The 19993-nt window shown below is 42.5% G+C and overlaps 2 protein-coding genes across 25 annotated transcripts in view; one reads left to right on the top strand and one right to left on the bottom strand.

The window, feature by feature from the left end:
- WAC (WW domain containing adaptor with coiled-coil) overlaps positions 1 to 822 on the bottom strand; it is a 61932-nt gene extending 61110 nt beyond the window's left edge. For 4 of the 6 annotated variants that reach the window (XR_013921876.1, XM_080340308.1, XM_080340310.1 and 1 more), the window contains exon 1: positions 126 to 298. Coding sequence is in view for 4 of the 6 variants with exons in the window: in XM_080340308.1 (XP_080196434.1) it covers positions 126 to 166 (41 nt within the window). In the remaining 2 variants the exon portion in view is untranslated. Of the gene's footprint in view, positions 1 to 125; positions 299 to 762 lie in introns of those variants that run through there. The other 2 variants (XM_080340309.1, XM_080340311.1) reach the window with 2 other exon arrangements.
- LOC308038066 (microtubule nucleation factor SSNA1-like) lies at positions 4 to 18043 on the top strand. Of its 19 annotated transcripts, none has more exons than XR_013921878.1 (8): positions 4 to 185; positions 370 to 676; positions 2097 to 2553; positions 4697 to 4744; positions 5692 to 5780; positions 13537 to 13893; positions 15062 to 15235; positions 17067 to 18043. XR_013921878.1 is itself a non-coding variant. In XM_080340316.1 (4 exons), exon 3 carries the CDS (start codon positions 2166 to 2168, stop codon positions 2508 to 2510), a length of 345 nt encoding a protein of 114 aa, XP_080196442.1. In that variant the 5' UTR covers positions 4 to 185; positions 370 to 676; positions 2097 to 2165; the 3' UTR covers positions 2511 to 2553; positions 17067 to 18043. The 19 variants fall into 19 exon arrangements, 5 of the variants coding, with proteins under 5 accessions (XP_080196442.1, XP_080196443.1, XP_080196444.1 ...); XR_013921879.1 differs by lacking the exon at positions 17067 to 18043 and adding an exon at positions 16259 to 16360; XR_013921889.1 differs by lacking the exons at positions 15062 to 15235; positions 17067 to 18043 and adding exons at positions 13976 to 14037; positions 14597 to 14628.
- Positions 18044 to 19993: the final 1950 nt, after the last annotated feature.

The following is a 19993-nucleotide window of genomic DNA, read 5'->3' as shown; positions in this document are numbered from 1 at the left end:
AGAGAGAGAGAGAGAGACGTTAGCGAACAACCGTTACCGGCCGCCGGGGAAGGGGGCCCAAACATGGCGGAGGGGAGGGGGAGACCCCGCAGGGCCACGGGCCAGAGGAGGAGGAAGGGATTTACCCATCACTGAGTCTCTGCTGTTTCCTCGCATACATTACCATCAATGCCCGGCCTGTGTGTGTGAGTGTGAGGGGACCAGGAGGGGACGGCCGCGGCCGGGCCACAGGCGCCGAGGGGGGAGGAGGGGGAGGCAGCGCTCCGCCTCGCCGCCGACCGGGGGCAGGGAGGGGGGAAGGGAGGGAGGGGGCGGCTCAGGCAGCTCGGCTGGGAGCAGCGCTCACGGGCCCATCTCCTCTGCGCACAGCGAGGGGGGAGACGCCAGCAACTCGGCCCCGCGCGCGCTGAGACACTCCGGGAGCACGGACGTCGCCACCGCTCCTGCTGCTGCTGCCGCCGCGGCCGCCTCCTCCCCCCGCTGCGCCCGCCGCCACCGCCGCTCCTCCAACTACATCCGGGAAACTCGGGCGACGCCGCGCTCGGTTAACGTCGGCTCTTTTCGGCTCTTTCCGACATGCTCCGTCCCCTCTGTCCCCTTTGCTCTCGGGCGACTCTGCCTTCGGGAAACATCGGCAACCTTCGCCGAGCCCAACGCCCTTCAATCTCTCCCTTCGGCAAACATCGGCTCGTTCCGTAACGCTGCTCCCTCCCTCCTCCTCCCACCGGCCAGCCCGCCTCGTCCTCCTCTCCGGAACACTACCTGTCTTCGGAAAACATCGGTTATTTCCGTAGAGCTATTTTCACGCTCCCTTCAGGGTGGCGCAGCGTTCGGAAACGCTCGGGTATTTCCGTGACCCCTCACCCAGCGGCTTCGAGGCGCCGCCGGTCGGAGCAGCCGTTGGCCGGGCGCGCCCGGCTGATTGGCCGAGGGGAGCCCCCGCCGCCCGGGGGTCCTTGCTTTGCTTCGCTTCCCCGCCGAGCAGGAGCAGGGCCGCGGCTGGGCAGCTGGCTTCCTCGGTGGGAGCCGATAGGGCCGGAACGCCAGGCAGGTGGGGGCAAGAGGGAGAATTGCGAGAGAAGCGGCGGGGCGGGGGGAGCGGAGCGGCGCCCGGCTGCGAGATAGGAAAGGGAAGGTCTCCTCTTACCTCCCCCCTCCTCCCCTTCCGCCCAGGGACTTGATGCATAAGCAGGAGCCATTTTGTGTACGGCTCGTCTTGTGCGTGGAAGCGCTCGGCGGTGAAGAGGTGGTTAAAATGTCCAAGGGTAGGCGGCGAGCGCGGGCCAGGCCCTGCCGGCCGGCCTGGTGGCGGCGCCGGGTTCTCCCCACCCGCGGTGGCGGGGCTGCGCTCCCGGCCCCCGAGGAACCGCCGCCGGGCTGCCGCAGCCCCGGCCGCCGAGGGAGCGAGACGCTGGCGGCAGAACGGCCTGGGCGCGGTGAAACCGCCGCCGGAGGGGGTGGAGGGTTGAGTGGGGGGCGGCGGTGAGGGGCGCTAACGGCCGCCCCCGACGAGCGAGCGGCTCGTTCCGCGGCTTGGAACACGCGTGGAAGTGTCGCCCCGGCGGCTGTGAATAGCCAACAGCGCCAGGTGGGTTTCCTTCAGGCGGCCCCGGGCTCGCTGAGTGAAGTGAGTGGTTGACGCTCGATTTGCCAGGAAGGTCCTTTCGTCAGGGGCTGGGTGGATGCAGCTGGTGGTGACCGCTTAGCCTTCTCTGGGAAAAAAAGGGCCTTTTGGTGATTTCTGACCAAACTCTCACAGTCTGAGGTACAAAGCATCACCTAGTCAAAACGGTATTAAGATGTTATAGTATAAGTATTTTGATACCACAGTTGAGCATTGGCATGAGGGTATCGTAGGAGAGACCGTTTTTCAGTCAACGTACAGTGGTGATGCTGAATTGTGTCCTGCCCCCTTCCTGAAAAGGGAAGAGATGTGGTACAACTCAGAACTAGCGTGTTAACCTTGAACCAGAGCATCTTTCCTCGTGGCTCTGCCTGTGTTAGTGTAGCATTGTTCATGGTGACTCTCTTACAGAATTTTTCTTTCTGTTTTTTACTGTGTTTTTTTGTTGGTGTTGTTTTTTTTTTTTTCTTAGGGTGCAGAAGGCTGTTGCTGAAAGGGGACTTCAGGGAGCAGTGGCAGAGCTGAGAGACAGGAGTGGAGGATGACTCAGCAGGGAGCTGTTCTTCAGGGTTACAATAATGAACTTGTGAAGTGTATTGAAGATTTGTGTATTAAAAAAGAAGAGCTGAACAGACAAATCCAACAAGCAGAAGAGGAAAAAAACAAACTCCAGCACGAAATCCAAGTCCTGAAAGATCAGCTGGACTGTGTATGTGAAAACCTGGCCCAAAAGGTAGCTTCACGGAATGAGCTTGATAAAATTCTTGCTGAAACTGAAGCTGCTTACATGAAGATTTTGGATAGTTCTAGAACTTTACTTAATGTCCTGAAGAAGGAAGTGGGAAGCTTAAAGCATACACCAGAACTGAAAACCAATGTAACGTGAAACGGTCAAATGTTTGGACTCCACAGTGCTAAAATTCCACTAGGTGAGAAATGTGGTTAGCCACAGAACCTTACAACAACAGTATAAGCAGAGAGGGATTTTCTTCCGACCTTTCTCTGTGTTTTATTATTATTTTTTAATGCACTAGAAAATAGATGAAATAAAGTTGATGTTTTGCTGTTAAAAATAATATTTGCAACATAGTTTTGTAGTGTTTAATTAAGTAATTGAGGCAGATGTGAGATGCTCAATTTTAACATGGTGATGCTTCAAGGCTATTCTGAAGATGGGGAAAAAAATGTTTTATTGGTTGGCTTCAGATGGCTACCAGTGAATTCCTGTTTGATGGAAAAATAGTGGATGCAAGTAGATCAGATACTACTTATTTTCACTTTACAAATGCTTAGGCTTTACTGCTAAGGACCCAATAGAAACAAACCATTTAGGTTACTCAAGGAGTTTGGAGTTCTGTCTGATGCATACACAAAGGCGGCCGCTGTTTACAATCATCTCTTGCTTATCTGGTATAATGGAGGGATAAGGTGAGAAAACATGACTAATGCAGGGCGTGGAGGCTTAGGCTGTAGAACTGTATGGTTCTTCTGGAGCTATACTAAAAAGCCTGTTTAGAAAGGAGGCGCGCTATAGCAGAAGGTGGGTTTTGGTACCAGTGCCTGCCTGGTGTGCAGAGCACAGCTCTGCAGGCAGGTACACCATGTACGCTCGGACCAACTAATCCATTTATGGATAAGGAAAAGATGACTGTACTTCAGTAGTTTCTGGGCATCCTGAAAAAGACTACCGGGGTTCAATCAAAACTACTAAGAGTTAAATACAAGGCCAAATGAGATAATCTTAACTAAAAGCCAGTAATAAAACTTCTAGAAACCTCATTTTAGTGCACTTTAACTCTGTACTGGTCTACTAAATAATTGTAATAAGATTGTAAAGGATAGTGAACAACTTGGAATGGTGAGAAATAAGTACAAATGAAAGATGGAAGAAGAAAATGAGATTAGAAGTAGTTTGCAGCTGTAAGGCCTTCTTACAGATGAGGTTATAACAGAACCTAGTTTAGAGGTCAGAGAGGAGGTAACAGGATGGCAGAAATCTCAAATTAATCCTGTGTGCTATTTCTAGTAGTTACTAAACCTCTGTGGGTGTGTGTGCACATACACATGCATTTTGTACTGCTCATTCATATGTTATAGCAGTAACTTTATTTTTGAGCTGTATCTTGTAGTCAAATCTTCCTTCTCTACCAATTAACTAAGTAGAAAGTTGTGCAGTTCTAGTCTCCTTACTTGGATAATTCTGTGTCTCTCAAGTGCAAGTATAAAGGTTATGTAGATGTGAATAGTTTTAGTAATAGTTCTTCACCAACATGAAGCAAATTTTATGTTATTCTGATTGCCATGCTACATCAGGGATTAGTGCAACTGAGCTAATTAACAATTTACTTGTATAGCATTTCCACTGCCTTCCCTCGAGTAATGCTGAGGTGATAAAACTAGATAATCTCTGGGGTACTGCTGTTGTTGTAATACTACAGCATTCAGGACAGCCTTGTTTATATTGAAGTGCAACACAAAAATGTTGCTATTTTTAGTAGCAAAAAAGTGATTTGACTGAATGTTTCTTGGCATTCTCTCTTCTCCTAGTCTGTAGTAGCAACTAATTTACATCAAAATAGGAAGACTCAGGAAAACTAAGACTAAGGAGTAAGGACTTTAGAGTTGGGTATGTAAACTGCTGCTTCTTATTAACTGGAAGGGAACTTGAACTTGTCTATGTGGGGAAAAAATCATACGTCATTATAGAGAACAGTACAGTTAATTTCTCGTATTATCACTCTCAGACAATTACAGGTTTGTTTGCCTTAGAATGCTCACAATAACACTTCTTCTTGCTCTACTTAGGCAGCTAACACTAAACAAGCTTTAAGAAGCCTTCTAAGTCTTTAAAGAAGCCTACAGCCTACAACTAAAATACAGGAGGTTTTTGAATTTTTTTATGTTACAAAACTAAGGGAAAATGTAACTCACTAGTATTTACATACACTGGAGCCTCCCAGGTTTTTATTTGAAAGTTGACATGTTAGCATTTAATTCATGTAATTGATCACAATCTGTAAAATTTCTGTTTAAATTCAGATTCATGAACTGAGAGCAATAATATATCTCTAGGGCTTGGCTATTTGTAAAATAACTCCCAGCTGTGGCAGTCATTGTGAGGTAAGTGCACATGCAAAGTTATTACTCAAAAATAACCCTTATCATTATGTGTTGACCCAAATGAACTTACTGTATCCTTTTATTGAAGTAGTAAGCCATTCTGACTGCTTTTTCAGGTAGTATAAATACCTGAAATAAATAACCTTTTTTTGAACAGCATCAGTTTGTTTAGAAGATATGCAAACTAAATTAACACACAGTATTGCTAGAACAGAAATGATAATTTGCAGCTTAGAGCAGCTCTGTAGGGCTAGCCTGCAATGGAAAGTTTGCCTGAAATAAGGCAGGTTATAAACTTAAAGCATCATACTTATTCCTGACTTTTTTTTTAGTATTGATTCGTATGTGACTCGATTAGATCCAGTAATTTACTTGAGTGAGTACAATACAGGAGCTTTAATGACAAAAGTTCAGGTTATCAAATAGTCATGCCTAATGTAAAGTGCTGTGTTGGGTGTCTTGTAGCTTATTTGGTATGTGAGGAGATGCAGTTTTTGAAACTCCTGTCTATTCTTGATTAAAACCTCCAGTGAAATGGATTTAGAGCACTGCTCTCATTTCCTGAATTTATGTAGTAGCACCTCCACCTGGTTTCCAAATAACAGCACATAACCGGAAGAGGGATGATTCCCAGCTTTTATAGTGGTACTTCTTAAGTACCCAGCACATACAACACTAGTGATCAAGACGTTTTTCAAAACATTTGAGCGTTGACTCCTGCCAAGTAAAGTAAGTTTATTATGTATGACATAGTTTGTGGTTGCCAAAAAACTGCTTGTGGGTGCTATGTGGAAAGTAATTTTCTGTGTGGAGATGATTATAGGAACCTCTAGGTGGAATCGCATATGCAAGTGGTCGCGATCTGTAACTGTGTCTGTGGAGATGTTTACCCTTCTGTTCAGGTACCTCCCCACACACAGTTTCTGCTAATCTCTTGGTGAATGCAGGGGATTTGTTTTGTTGGACTAGGAAGTCTTCAGACTGGGAAGACCAGGCATCTTCAGGCACCTGAGGAACCATCCATTCAAACAACGAAGTAAGTATCATCTAAACCCAGATGGCTGGGTCTTGGATTCCAGTTTCAGAATTAAGTATCTCAGTTCTGACTAGCTCTTGTGGTGTAAGTGTGTCTCACTGAATGGATTAAGCTAAATTGGAACAAGGTACTCTTAATTCTGGAACAATAACATTTGGAAGATTGTTAGCAAGAGGATCAAATATCTACAGTTAACTTCATCGTGTAGATGAGTCTTGCATGGAAGACTATTACTCCTTAGATGATTTTACTTCCTAGGAGAAATTTGAGTGATAAGATGTAGCTCATGGCAGTTGCTGAAATCCTTAACTTGGAGATGGAGCTTGTGGCAATTGCTGAAATTAACTTTGCTTAGATCCTGGGCTCTTGGTCTTTTATGTAAGAAGTAGTTGAAACACTTCATTTTTTTAAATACGTTTTTTTCTTCCTTTTCAGTAGTGAGTGAAGAAATATCGATAGATGCTTTAATATTGATTTGTTTGTGTTTTGTTGGGTGGGGAGTTTGCTTTTAATAAATGGATGGATGGGTAGACAAGCTTTCCTAAAATCAGACTGCTCACTTAGCTTTCTTTTTAATGTATGTGTGTGGTTTTAAGTATAGGTATAAATATCTTCTTTTTTTTCCTCTATTGGGGGAAGGCCAGATCAGCCTTTGCTTTAGTTTGTGCACCGATTGCTTTGTCTGTATTTGTTATGTTACTGGGAGGGAAGTCAGAAACAGAGGCTGCTTCTCAGGTGACTGTTCTATGCCTTTTTTGCCTCAGTTGGTTTTCAGATGAAGTTTCATTCAATCTCTAGCTGTATAAACAAGATGTATGCAGGTGACACAACTTACTTGCATGTTAGCTGTTAAGAAAACATGGTGGAGAGGTTCAGGCTTGTGGAAAAGGGAGCTATATGATTATTTGGTCATTCATAGCTTTAACTTGTGGGGTTTGTGTGAAAAAGTAGTTCAGTGTTGTGTGATTTTACAAAAATATGATGTTAGAAGAAGTGGGGCTAAGAAAAGCCTTTCAATTTGTAGTGGTTTCCAAAGATCCTGTGAGGTGGAACAATTGCTTTTATTTTTGTTTGTTTGTTTGTTTGTGCAAGACTGGACTGTTGATATGCTGCAGTCATCGCTGCTGCAGTCATCGCTACAGTAATTTAGTGAAGTTTTGTATGAACTTGGATATCTTTATTTAGCAACAGCATCGAAAATAATCGTGTCAGATCTTTGCGCCTTGATGGTAGCAAGCCTGTCGCTTGCTACATCATTCAAAGCTTCTGATAGATGGAAATATGCTTAATTTGAATGTCACCAATGTTACTATTGGATACATCAGCATTGGAGGAAAATGGGCACCTAGAGACAGAGATTGTGTCACGAGAAGGCATTTGAGGAAAGTTGTATCAGACTCCCTCTAGAGGTGGGATTGGTGGTGATCCCACTGACTGTGATGGGAGCTTCAGTTTCGCTTACAACTCACTTCGAGGCATATGAAGTTAAGTGCGATGACTTCTCCTCTCAGCTTACCACCATTTGTGTTTTATACAATATATGTACTTGGCCATGAACAATTTATAGCAGTGTTGAGTGTTCCCATTTATTATCTTTTTAGAGGCAGAGACACAGCTTCCTGCAGTGGCCAGCCTAAATCAGGAAGACAGAAGTATTAGGTAGAGACTGTAAAACAAAGTAAGAGCCTGAAGAATTTTTAATACTTAATTTTAAACATTTTTCAAAGTATGATACTGAATAGACTGGTCATGGAGCATTTTAAATCTTCATAGGTGTTATTTTTCAAGCTTCATATGCATAGGTTCTCACGTTCTCGTAATGCACTGGAGGTATGTGGTACATGGGAACACTATTACAAAATTATTTCCATCATAATCCCTGACAGAACTGTAGCTTATATTTTTAAAAACCGCTTCATATAGTTGATTTAGTTGGACGTAGTAAAAAATTAGATAATTTCTTTCCTAAATGCTTTCAAATCTCACTATCTGTATTAGATCAAATTGTTGTTTGTAGTATTATCTTCTTGTTATATGGTTCTTAACAACTTAATACAACTTAGAGACCCATTCTGATCAGGCATGTCAGTTCCGGAGACAAAATCCTTTTCATGTTTTGCAAGCATTAATTTTTTTTAAAGCTTCCTTTTCCTTATACCATAAGAACACTTTGAGTTGAAAATCAGCATGACACTCCTATGATGCCTTTTTAAAAATATAGTCAGTATTTGGAGCTGAATCATTCTCTCAGATGTTTAAAAACAAAAAAATTAGCAGTAATTCTTGTGCTTATGCAGTTGCTCAGTAACAGGAATCCTGCCAGAGATTTGTGCTGCTCACCGTCCAGTAGCAAGTGGGATTATTTACTGTAATTGATGAACGCATGGTACTTTTAATTAACTACTGGTTTTTAAGAGCTGTTGCTAGCATGAAGGGAATGGTTACTTCAGGCCCGGGAGGCCTGAAGAAGAAGAATATGGGAGGTGTGGGGCAAAACAGGAGCTGCTGCCTTTTTAGTAGAGACCACCCACCTGTGTGAAGAGAGGAGCACCTTTGTTAGCAGGACTCATGGTAAACAGTTGTGCGATGATTCAAACCAAGTGGTTATAATGGTCATAGTTTACTGTTGCAAGGTCCACTGAAGCAAGATGAAAAAAAGAAAACTCAGTCCATGCTGTCAGTCACAAGGAATGTGATACCTGGTTGCAATCAGGTTATCTTTACGTGCAGGAGCTCAGGTACAACTGGAAGCATTGTACTGCTGCAGTACTGGGATTAGCAGGGGTTAATTTGCCCTACCAAAAGACGATGGACCATGTGGACACAGGAAAATTTGTGCATTCAGAAGTCACTGGACTTTCTGTAAAAGTGTAACCTGTTCCTATTGTTGAAACTGAGCGAATTCAAACTGTCTTACAGTGATATGCAACATTAGACGTGACTCCATGAGAAGGATATTTAATTTAAATCCTGTTCCCTTTAGGGGATTTTCTCTGAAGCCTAAAGTGTTCTTGCTTTAGATTCAAGTTGTTCAAAAACCTGTGGCCAAGAGGAAAAATACAGGCACCCAGGTTTGAAGCCCACAAGCCTGTAAGTGGTTTGTCTTCACTATGTAATACACGAGGCTCCTGGTCAAATGAGTCTTAAGAGATCTGCAACAAATGTTACTTGTTCAATTTGGAATGTACTTTTGTTTGTTTGTTTTTTAATGAGGTATTCAATTGAGGCGTCCTGTGGCAGTGTGCCATACACATTCACATTGTGCCTGTGAATATATGGATTTTCTTTAGGAACATCAGGAACTACCTACACAGCGGCAGTTTACACAAAACAAGATTTGGTTTTATGCCATGCTGGTTTTATTTTTTAGTGTTTTAAAATGTTGAATATATACCTATATATGTTCATAGGATACATAAAAGACTGATTCCAATCAACAGATCACGAAGTACCTTACAGAGAATGTTAATATCTTTATCCATCTTGATAGACAGTGGCACTCGGTAGTAATCTCCCGAAACCAGGGAGACATCTGGGAATAGAGGCTTTGCTTTTTCAGCCTCAGTAGAATGCTCTGACTTCGACTGCTTCCCAGGGATGCATGTCCTGTTTGGTGTTTAACATAAATCAACTGGATTATGCATTTTCAGCCTGTGTTGGGGAAAGGGATAGATATAACTGACTAGGTGCGTACTTTTTTGCTCTTACTAACTTCACATCTCATGCAGTGTCATGATGATGTTTATAAGTATTACTCATTTCTCCATGGATACACCCCTCATGACAAACTATCCCATCTCCAGAGCAGCTACTCTCCCACTTTACAGAGCTGCTCTATACAAGCCCATGCTCACAGGTGTTTGAGAGCTGACCATAGGAGATGGGTCAGAGGAATAGAAATAACTTTTAATGATAGTTGCTAATGAATTACCTTTCACAAGCCTAACCTTGATAGCTTGTCTTTACAGACCCTGCTGTTCTGTCTTGTTTTCGTCAGGCTTTGTATTACCTTATGCTAGTCTATGTAGGACCACCAGGTATTTGTGCCAGTACCTCTTAAGGTTTTTCTAGAAATTGAGGTTCCCTAGTGTTCAAATACAGTGGAGGATCTGAATTCTAGTCCATCAATAACAGCATATAGACCACAAAAAGTGTTCTGACCACATGTAACAGCAACAGGCTGCGTGGCAAACATATTCCAGCACAGCTTGTTTTGGGTTAATGGCACTGAAGTAGCATGGCAAGGCAAGAACTGTAGATATATGGATGGATGCCGTCCTTCTGTAGGAATAGAAGCTGGCTCTATGAATTCAGATTAAAAACTACTTTAATCTAGAACAAGTGATACCTGACAGCAGTATTCTTTTATTTCACGTACCACAATAAATATATATACACGCTACAAATATATAAATGTACTAAGCATTTAAAGAAAGTATAGAATGTTTGTGGTAGAATCCTGTCTAATATTTCAGTAGTCTGCCTTTAGAAAGGACAATTTAAATAGGCTTGTCATTAACGACTTGCGTTAGGTTGTGTACCCTCTGCTTTCAATAGCCTCCGCAGTCTTGCTGCTATATAAACCCTCATTTCTAGCCCTATCTTCATCTTCCTACTGTAACGGCTTTTGTTGCCCCTGTTTCCTAGCCCCTTGCCGTACCATGTTATTAGTTATCTCAAGCTGTTGACCAGAAGGATGCTACTGTTCTGCCATGTGATGGATCAGAGAGATTTTCACTATCTTCATATTGTCCAGACATGTTCATTGGAAAAATATTTTGCAAATAAAAAGATATTTCAGTTTGATAGTGCCACAAAAGTTGTGGTTGGACAGGATAAGAATATTGTATGGTAGAGAAACAACAGACACCTGATCTGAAGGGAGTTTCATCCTATGAAAAAGCCATCCTGAAAAGACTTTCAGGTTGAAGTGATGGATGGATGGAATGTGATATTCCTGGTTCACTGTAGAGATTAAAGAACAGAAGTTTATTAGGTTTGTCAGTGAGAATATCCTTGTCTCAGCAAATACAGACTTTGTTTATAGACGTCTGCAAATAAAGAAGGTCTATATGGGATGCTGTAATTTAGTTAGTTCTAAGGCTATGTGCTGAGTGGCTTGAGTTTGTTCCAGAAATGATTGCACTGTCTCAGAAGACTATAACTTGAAATTAAAAAGAGGAAAATAATATAATGCTGGAGCTTGCAGATCAATTATCTCATTGAGAAAACCATTATAGGTCAGGTATGTAGTACTTCAAAGGTTTGAATACAACCTATATTGCAAAATAATAAACACATGCTAAGATAGAGATGAGTATGAGTAAGGCTACTTGTGAAAAGTTATTCCACAACATCGTATGTATTCAGCAATTTTTTTTGTAATCCTGCTCTATTTTACAAACTAATACGTTCCCCAGTAAGGTGTGCTAGAGATAAACATTCCAGATGCCTTCATCTGCGGAGGGGAAGGAGAGGCAATTAAAAGTCTGCATGCTGTGAAATCTTTGGGTAACAACAGTGTCTGCACAGACTACTATAACATTTTAAGGAACAACTGCTTTTCCTGCTGTCTGGAGTGACTGAATGCAAACATAGGTTTTGAAAGATGACAGTAGATCAGTTATTTTCACACTGGCTAAAATCCTGCTGGTTTGCATAAAGGCTTCTATTTTTACTTACTGATAGCAAAGTCTTGGTGACAAACTGGCTCCTCTAAACCAGACAAATTCTATTTTCTTTTATTAGCCCACATCATTTTGTATCTGACAAAGAAAAGGCAGCCTTCTCATAATGTAGTGAAAGAAACTGAGACAGAGCAGTGTCTGGTACTGGTTTCTGGCAAAGAGGAAGAAAAGCACAAAAGGCCAGAATTGCTGGTCTTGATCTGAGTTGAGTGGGGTTCCTTGCAACAGTAGCCATTGAAGAGGGCCTTTTTTTAAAGAATTATTTGTTCCTTCCTACATCATTACTGGGCTGAGGTGGGAAAGAATTTTCTTTACCTTTAAAGGTGTGAATCGTAATAAATGGGATAATTTTGTCCAAGAAAAGCCAGTTCCACATGGAAGACAGCTAAAGCTGCCCAATGGGAGCTCTGCTTTTTCTTTCAGAAAAATAATTCATTATGTGAATTTTAAAAACCAGCAGCCATTGAAGGGGATGGAGAAACAAGAAGATGTTGTGTTTGCTTGTCATTGTGGACCAGTTATTCTTCCAGTAGCTGCATACCTCTGCAGCTTGGTTGCAAGTAATGCCTGTCCAAAACATGGATATTTGGTCTTAGACCCATTCAGTTTAACATACATTTTTTCATTTTAGATAAGCTTAATCAAGCAGTGCACTTTGGTGCTTATATATTTATGAAATTTGTCTATAACTTTTAGAAGTCCTTTTCACTGGCTTAGTATGCCATGTATTATTTCATTGATGTAGCTAGAGTGAAGCTTGGTTCCAAGACATTAAGGTAACCCTTTTAACTTACATTGTGCTAATATGTATTTTATAGTATCAGGTTTTGGTGAAGTCAGCAGCAACCAAACACAACGAGGTGTAAGTTGATTTGTGTGGCCTTAAACTAAAACTTCCCATTCTGAATTTGTTTCATTGGTGGGAAAGCACAACCAAATGTTTTGAAGAGGTATCAAAAAACATTTGGTTTGTTTAACAGTACATTTCCTGAATAATCTCATCCAGGAGAGATTTTAAGTGCAGTACCTGTTTGGAGCCTGGACCCTCAGAGCACAGCCCAGCCTCCATTTCCCAAGCCCATCATTCCCCCCACACATGAAAGAGCCAGTTTGTTTTGCAGGGAACATGGAACAAGGGGCCTCTTGTGGGTGCTGGGACAGAGCAGGTGATTAAATAAATGAAGGACATGTGTGCTGTAGAAAAACACAACAGGTAGGCTTACACTGAGGCAGTCACGAGGACATGGGAGTCCCTTTTTCTATTCTGTGTGAAGTGTAAATAAAAATGAATATATGTGTGTGTGTATCCTGCTCGAACTACTTGATGCTACCTCTGCTACATTGTGATTTTGTTACATTGGGAAGCTATGATTGAATTTGTAGTTAAGATAATCTCAATTTTGTGAGCAAAGCCCCTAAAACCAAGCACCGTAGTTGTGCGGTGTTAAATTTCCACATCTGTAACTTCTGATGCTAATGCTGTGTCCTGTATGGTAGCAAAGAAGGTAACAAAACTAACTTTAGTATTCCAGAATGAGTTTTGGGATAATACTAAGAATTTAAGAAGTGTCCAAGAGGATTTTAATCCACAAGGCTTACTGCAAGTTAGTAGATCTTGTGCTCTGCTTGCTATTGCCCTAGACTTTAATATTCAGCGGGGTTGGTGCATTTCTTAGAGGCCTGGCTCCTGAAATCAAGGCATTTTCTTTGTTCTTCTTGCCCCCCTTTGAAGTTATATTTCTGTTTCTTGTAAAGAAAAGGTTGAAAACACAAAAGCAAGTAAAGGTGAAAGGCTCAGAAATGCAAATATAAATAATTCTAGATATTTTTCATGACTCAACAATGTCTCACACTGTGTGCTCGGCCTGATGTGTGTCTTTTTGAATGCTAGAAGCTGGTCACGGTCAAAGACCTATTGGAAATTTCACCCCGTGCTATACTTAAATCAAATGGGATGCGATTATGGTGGCTTTAAGAAAGGCGCCTTTGTAATCCATGGCTGTAGGTGCTGTAGCACACAACTTGCTTTCTTTACGCAAATATTTAAATTCTTCTCTTACTATCTTTAGCAACTTCACGCACCTTTCTGCAGTCACTGTTACTCAGACGTGTCAGGGAAGCTTCTTCCAGTCCAGCCCCAACAGGATCCACAGTTGTCATGGACCAAGGTCTGGTTTGGGACCTGAGCTGTGGAGCTGCCAGGCCAGCAGGAGCTGGAAGCCCCATGCGATGGCAGGGGAAAGGAAAGCTGCCAGCCCCTGGGAGAGAGTGCGTCCAGCAGTATACCGCTGCTTCTCTTTTGCCAGAGGAAACATCAGCCTTGCATGATGCTTCCCAGAATTGGGAACGTTAGAGGAACAATCTATTTCAGGGCTGAAGGAGCATCGAGGGCATCTCCTAAAGTCACTCACGGAAATGGAGGAAAGGTAAATGAGAAGATGAGTTTTCTAATATTTAAGGGGCTTTCTTTTGAATCTGAAATGCCAAAAATATGATCACAACATCTAGCTGGAGGCTGAAGATGGGACTTAGGAATGGAATAATTCATCAAACTGAAGCCAAAGATAGAAGTAAGTATGCTGTATAAAGGGCAAGATGAGGACATTTTAGTAAAACTAACACTGAAAAAGAGGGGATAAGGTGCTGAGGACATCCAAAGGAACTTTCCTGAGAGCATTGCGAGAACTGCCAAAATTGTTGAAGTTTTCAAATGTTTTTTATTAAAACATGTAAATTTAGTATCTAACATGAATAATTTATCACAATAGACATAATTAAATCCTCATTAAAATGAAAATGAATTTTGATGCCATTCCACAATTATTTTCAACAAGCACTTTTAATTTGGCCCGAACAATAGCAAGGAGGCTTTGTGGGTATCATAATATGTGATCTGGACCTAAATGATTTGTTTCAGTCATCACAAAGAGGGAACAATATGAGGGAACATGAGAAAAATATAGAAAACAATGAGTAGGGCTGCACATAATTTTGGCTGTCATATTTTTGTAAGTAGTCTCATGGTAGTTGGCGGTTTGCTTAAAGCTTCAGCTCCCAGATTTGTGTTGTAAATAAGTATCTTAAGATTTCATTACAGAAAAACAAGTTTCTAATTTTCATTATTTCAAGAACACTTGAACTAATGCAGCGGAAGAAAAGGAACCAAAACACATCTTTTAAGACACATATTTGTAGAGGTATAACTCAAAAGCCAAAATCTCCCTTCTTACTCTCAAAAAATCCGAAAGCATAAAGATCCTGCTATTAGAGCTCAGGTCAGTATTTATAGTGCATTAATTACTCAGATACTGCAAAGCTTTGTATCCCATCCTTTTAGCAATGTTCTCTTAGAGCCTTGAAAATGACATGCCTCTGCCCTCTATTTTAATTGCTTTTTTCCTTCAGCAGATGCTGATGAGCCCAGTGTGTGATCTGAGTTCTGATCTGGAATGACCCCAGGGGCCTGCAGGAAGCCACCCTGGTCTTCCCTCCTAAGGGGTGGTGGTGAGGAGGGGAGTCAGGACTATTGTCTCCCTCCCACAGCAGCAGCCAGCATTGTTCCTTTTTATTTACTTCTCTCTCTCTGTAAACCAGCAGGGCTCACAGCAGAGGGATGCAACTCTCCTCATTAGAATAATTGGGCTGATTGATGAGAGAACGGCAGCCTGAAGGAAAGCGCTCGTTCTGCAGTGTTCACCACCAGCACAGCACTGGGCATCCCCACAGCTCCCAGCTCTTCAACCTTTGCATCTCAGTGGACAGATAGATGTAATAAACATGTTTTTTTCCTTCATGTTCCTTCACAAGTTTTATGTTCCAAGTTAATATTGAAAGTCTAATTCATATACTAAAGGAAAGGGAAAAATCTCATGTTGGACCCTTCCTTAGTGTTAGATCAGTGGAAAATTTGGCTTATAAAATTCTCCTTGAGCAGGTTCATTGTGTTGCTGGAACAGTGAGAGCTGATACAGCCTTGTTCCTCTCCTGTACTGTAGTAGTTTTGCATTATTTTTAGGAAAGGCTTATGTAGCAGGAATTAAGAAATTTCCTCCTTCCAGGGAAAATGTAACAAGTATCCTTTGTTCATCACATTTCCTGGGTATCTTCATGGCAAAATATAGTGTGTACCTGGTAAATTCTACAGCATTCTGGAGGACCCATTTAAAATGCATGTAGATCTATTTTAAAACACATTGAAGCTTTTAAAAATGTATTACATAAACAAACAGAAGATCATTGGCAGTTCTGCCTGTTGTGTTTCTGTCTGGTACTGGAATCAAACACCAAACTTGCAAAAGTTGCCAACTGCCTGTGCTTCCCAGTATGATGTTTGTGGTCACCTTTATGGAAGAAGCAGTTCCCATTGCTTGTCTTTCCTAACAGGATGGCATTTCTAGTGTCTGAAAGGCAATGAAATGATTTTGTAAATCTCCCATCAGGTCTATAAGAATTATTTTTTTTGAGAGCAGATTGGTGGTGCCAGTTTCAAGAGCAGTTACCTGCATTTAATAGCCCTCCACATTACAAACTCTGTGAAAAGCCTCAACAAACCCACAGAGCTCACAGTATAAGCCAGAGAAGTGAAAGCAAGAAAAGAATAAAGCATATATTACAAACTGACATGGAAAATCCTACTGCCATTGCAATTGCCTGGAACAAAATGCTTCATACCACCCGTAGGAAAGTGCAAATCAGCATCCAACATTTTCTGCCACCTTCACATTGTCTCAAACGCTCTCAGCATATTCTTGGCTGAAACATTTGCCTTTGTCTTTTGTGTACATGGAAAAGCAGCGCAAGACCCAGTTTCAGCCATCCCGTTCCTTCACGCAAAGCCTCAGTGTATTTTTGGCTTAACCGATTGGCAATACTGACTGGCACAAAGCTGATCCATGTGGAAATCTACCCTTCTTTTCCAAAGTTGCATTCCAGAAGCTGAGCAAGAACACTCCCCTTCACTTTGTAAGGTGGGTGAGGTTGGGAGGGCCATCCCTGAGACCTGGACACTGCACTTTGCAGCCAGAAAAATAACTTTAGTGCTTATTGGTACCTGATTACTCCGTGTTCACCAGGAAACAGCATCTAAAACCGTTTCCAAACCACAACTTTATTGCTCAGAAGTCAGTGTTTTGATATGTAAATACACAGCCTTATTTCTTCTGCCTCCAGACACAGTGATTTCATTGATGGACATGGGGCATTTCCATCAGCAGAGCTCAGCATTAGTGCTGCTGTGTGCAAGGGCGATCCGTAGAGAAGAGACACAGATATAAAATGGAGAAATGGTTCAAACATTACGCAGTGTGCCTCTTTCCTAAACAATCATACTGTACTTGCTTTCCCTCTCTCTTCTCAAAATCGCTGCCTTGGGGAGGTAAAGAATTACCATTGCCATAAACCATAATCAAGCTCAGATGTGCAAAGGGACAAATGAGGGCCTCGCTCAAATATCAAAGGGGTCTTAAACTGCCAAAACAGAACAAGAGAGAAATCCCGAAGGAATGAGAGATGTAATTTATGACTGACCTTCATTTTAACCAGGAAATGCGTGCTCTTGAATGGCAATGCTCCTCTTAACGCATGTTTTGTTTTGTTTCAGCTCAATGGGAGTTTTTGCTACTGCACTATTGATGTAAACTCCTAGACAATGAGCCCAGGATGAGGAATCACATATGCATTCCAGAAACATATTTCTGCGCTGAGCTCGTCTCAGCAGTGACAGTGCCCGGCTTTGTTGCCCTCTCTGCCACAGCGCTGCCTTCTGGGGCTCGCCTCTTCGTGTTTACATCACTGCTTGCCTAAATAACTCACGTTTTGTGTTCTCATAACCCAGTTGTCTGGATTTGGGAGAAAAATGAGATAACTCTTCAAGGAGATTTTTGCTGCCACAGGAGCAGTTGATGTCTGGATGAGCTCTCAATCATTCAAAGGCCAAGCATTACAAGAAAAACAGACACATCAAATATCTGCAGTCAAATATAAAACCACAGTGCCTCAGTTTTTCATGTGCTGCCTCCATTTTTACATTTCACAGGGTAACATTTGACTGGGGAGTCTCTGCATTTCAAAGAAATTTAGTTTAAAATCTATTTCCAAACTTACCTTCGTAATGGACCCAAACTGCACACTGAACTTTGGAGAAATTCAGATCCACGTTTCCATCCGTATTTTATGGCTCAATTCCAGCCATAGTTTGAAAATAAAGATGTTTAGCTGCTCTCAGCTGAAGTCAAGTGCTATATTCCCCCAGCTTCCCATGGGAGATGCTGTATTTGAGCAAGTATTCATTTCCATAATCTCAGAATTATGTTCCAAATTCCAGTTAAATAGTGTGATGAAAAAGCTTTTTTTCTAAAAGATACTTTACATTCAATGTGAACTGCAGGAAACTACAGTGCTTAGCAGGTACAATGAAAAGGAGAGTTTGTCAGGAAAGCCCATCCATTCTGAAGAAATCTCTCACAAAGATGGTAGCTATTAATAAAATAAACTTCTTGTTCTGATAATCAGAAAAATATAATCTGTCATAGGAGTCTGAACTCCTTCACAGTTTCCTCTGTCAGCTTTCCCTGCGAACAGCTCTCAGTATGTGTATGAAACTAACTTTGGAAAAACAGGTTTGATGCCTGATGCAAAACAAACTGATCTTTTAAATTGAGCTTTTTCAGGTAGAAAAACCTTTGGAGTTAATTGGATGGGAGTATTTTGGTTATTTTTCATCACTGCAACATGTTGTTTTGCAACACAAAATATGTCAATTTACAGTAAATAGAGAGATGTCTGCAATAAATTAACTTCAGAGTTTCAGAAACACAGATGGTATTTCTTGCACTTTCCCAAAGGGCTACATTTGCTCTAGAAATGCAGAGATTTTAGCTATTCTGTTATTTTTAGGAGCTTGTGCGTCCCCATTATTTCTACTTCGCTAAGAACAGATAAAATCTGATTTACAGTTTATCTGCAATCAAGCAAGGAGATTCAATTATTTTGTCACTTGCAATATGTTTCTGCTGCCTCCAGCATTTCATGTTTTAAAAGTACATTTGTAAAGAAACTAATGCAGATAAGGTACTCCGAAAGGCGAATCTTCACATTCAACACAATTCGGAGAGGAAAACATGAGCAGGGGTGTTGGGACAGAACAACCACCGCGTAACGCCGGTTTGCGAGTCCCGTCGTTCCGGAGGCGCTTCCGCGGGACAGCGCGGGCTGCGCGCCTGCTCCCTGCCGCCAGCAGGGGGCGCGACGCTCCCGCCGCGTTCCCGCCGGGCCCCGCGCTGCCGCCCCCGCCTGGCGCTGCGGGCCGTGTCGGCGCTGAGCCCGCCCGCCCACAGCCCGGCGCGCCGCGGCAGCACCTGCACAACCACCCGGGCGTCTCCGGCACTTTTTGTTTTAAACAACTGCAGTGGAGCGTATGGTTTTTTGTTTCACAGGATCACACAATCACAGAATGTCAGGGACTGGAAGGAACCTCGAAAGATCATCCAGTCCGATCCCCCAGCCGGAGCAGGAACACCCAGATGAGGTTACACAGGAATGTGTCCAGGTGGATTTTGAATGTCTCCAGAGAAGGAGACTCCACAACCTCCCTGGGCAGCCTGTTCCAGTGCTCTCTTATCCTCACTGTGAAGAAGTTTCTTCTCATATTTAAGTGGAACCTCCTGTATTCCAGTTTGTACCCATTGCCCCTCGTCCTGTCATTGGTTGTCACCGAGAAGAGCCTGGCTCCTTCCTCGGGATACTCCCCTTTACGTATTTATAAACATTAATGAGGTCACCCCTCAGTCTCCTCCAAGATAAACAGACCCAGCTCCCTCAGCCCTTCATCGTAAGGGAGATGCTCCACTCCCTTAATCATCTTTGTTGCCCTACGCTGGACCCTCTCCAGCAGTTCCCTGTCCTTCTGGAACTGAGGGACCCAGAACCGGACACAATATTCCAGATGTGGTCTCACCAGGGCAGAGTAGAGGGGAAGGAGAACCTCTCTCGATCTTTGAGCTTATGTTCACGAGTGCCTTAAACATTTTTGGATTTTTCACCCCTCATTATGTTGCAAGACGTTTTGCTGAGGACGCTCCAGTGGGGGCAGAATTTCTGTGTCCTTTAAGCAGAAAGAGTAACCGAAGCATACAGGTTACGGTAGGGCTCGCATTCAGCCCACCTCATTATAGGCATCTAAGTGAGAGGGCTAACTTGGAAGCCGGCTTGTCTTTGCTTCCCTCTAGAGCGATGGACAGATCTGGCACCTCCAAAGAGTGATTCAGCACACACAGCGATCAAAAACCTCCATGCAGGTAGCCCCCCATGGGGCAAGGAGGTTGCACAGAGTCAGACTTTGGGGGCAGTAAAATACAGCATATTTTTTTTGTATATCCATAATTGTGATTCTCATTCAAACAAAACATTGTAACATAAAAATCACTACTCTTTCATTTATCATGTTAAAGCACACAGAAGATGGCTTAATGACATAACTTGCCAGTGGCCACCTGTTAAGAAGTGAGAGAAATATCCTTGTGGCAGTAC

Source organism: Nesoenas mayeri (genome assembly GCF_963082525.1).
Source record: "Nesoenas mayeri genome assembly, chromosome: 2".
Classification (NCBI taxonomy): Eukaryota; Metazoa; Chordata; class Aves; order Columbiformes; family Columbidae; genus Nesoenas; species Nesoenas mayeri.
Note: the sequence above shows the minus strand (reverse complement) of the source record. Positions and strands in the feature narration are given on the sequence as shown.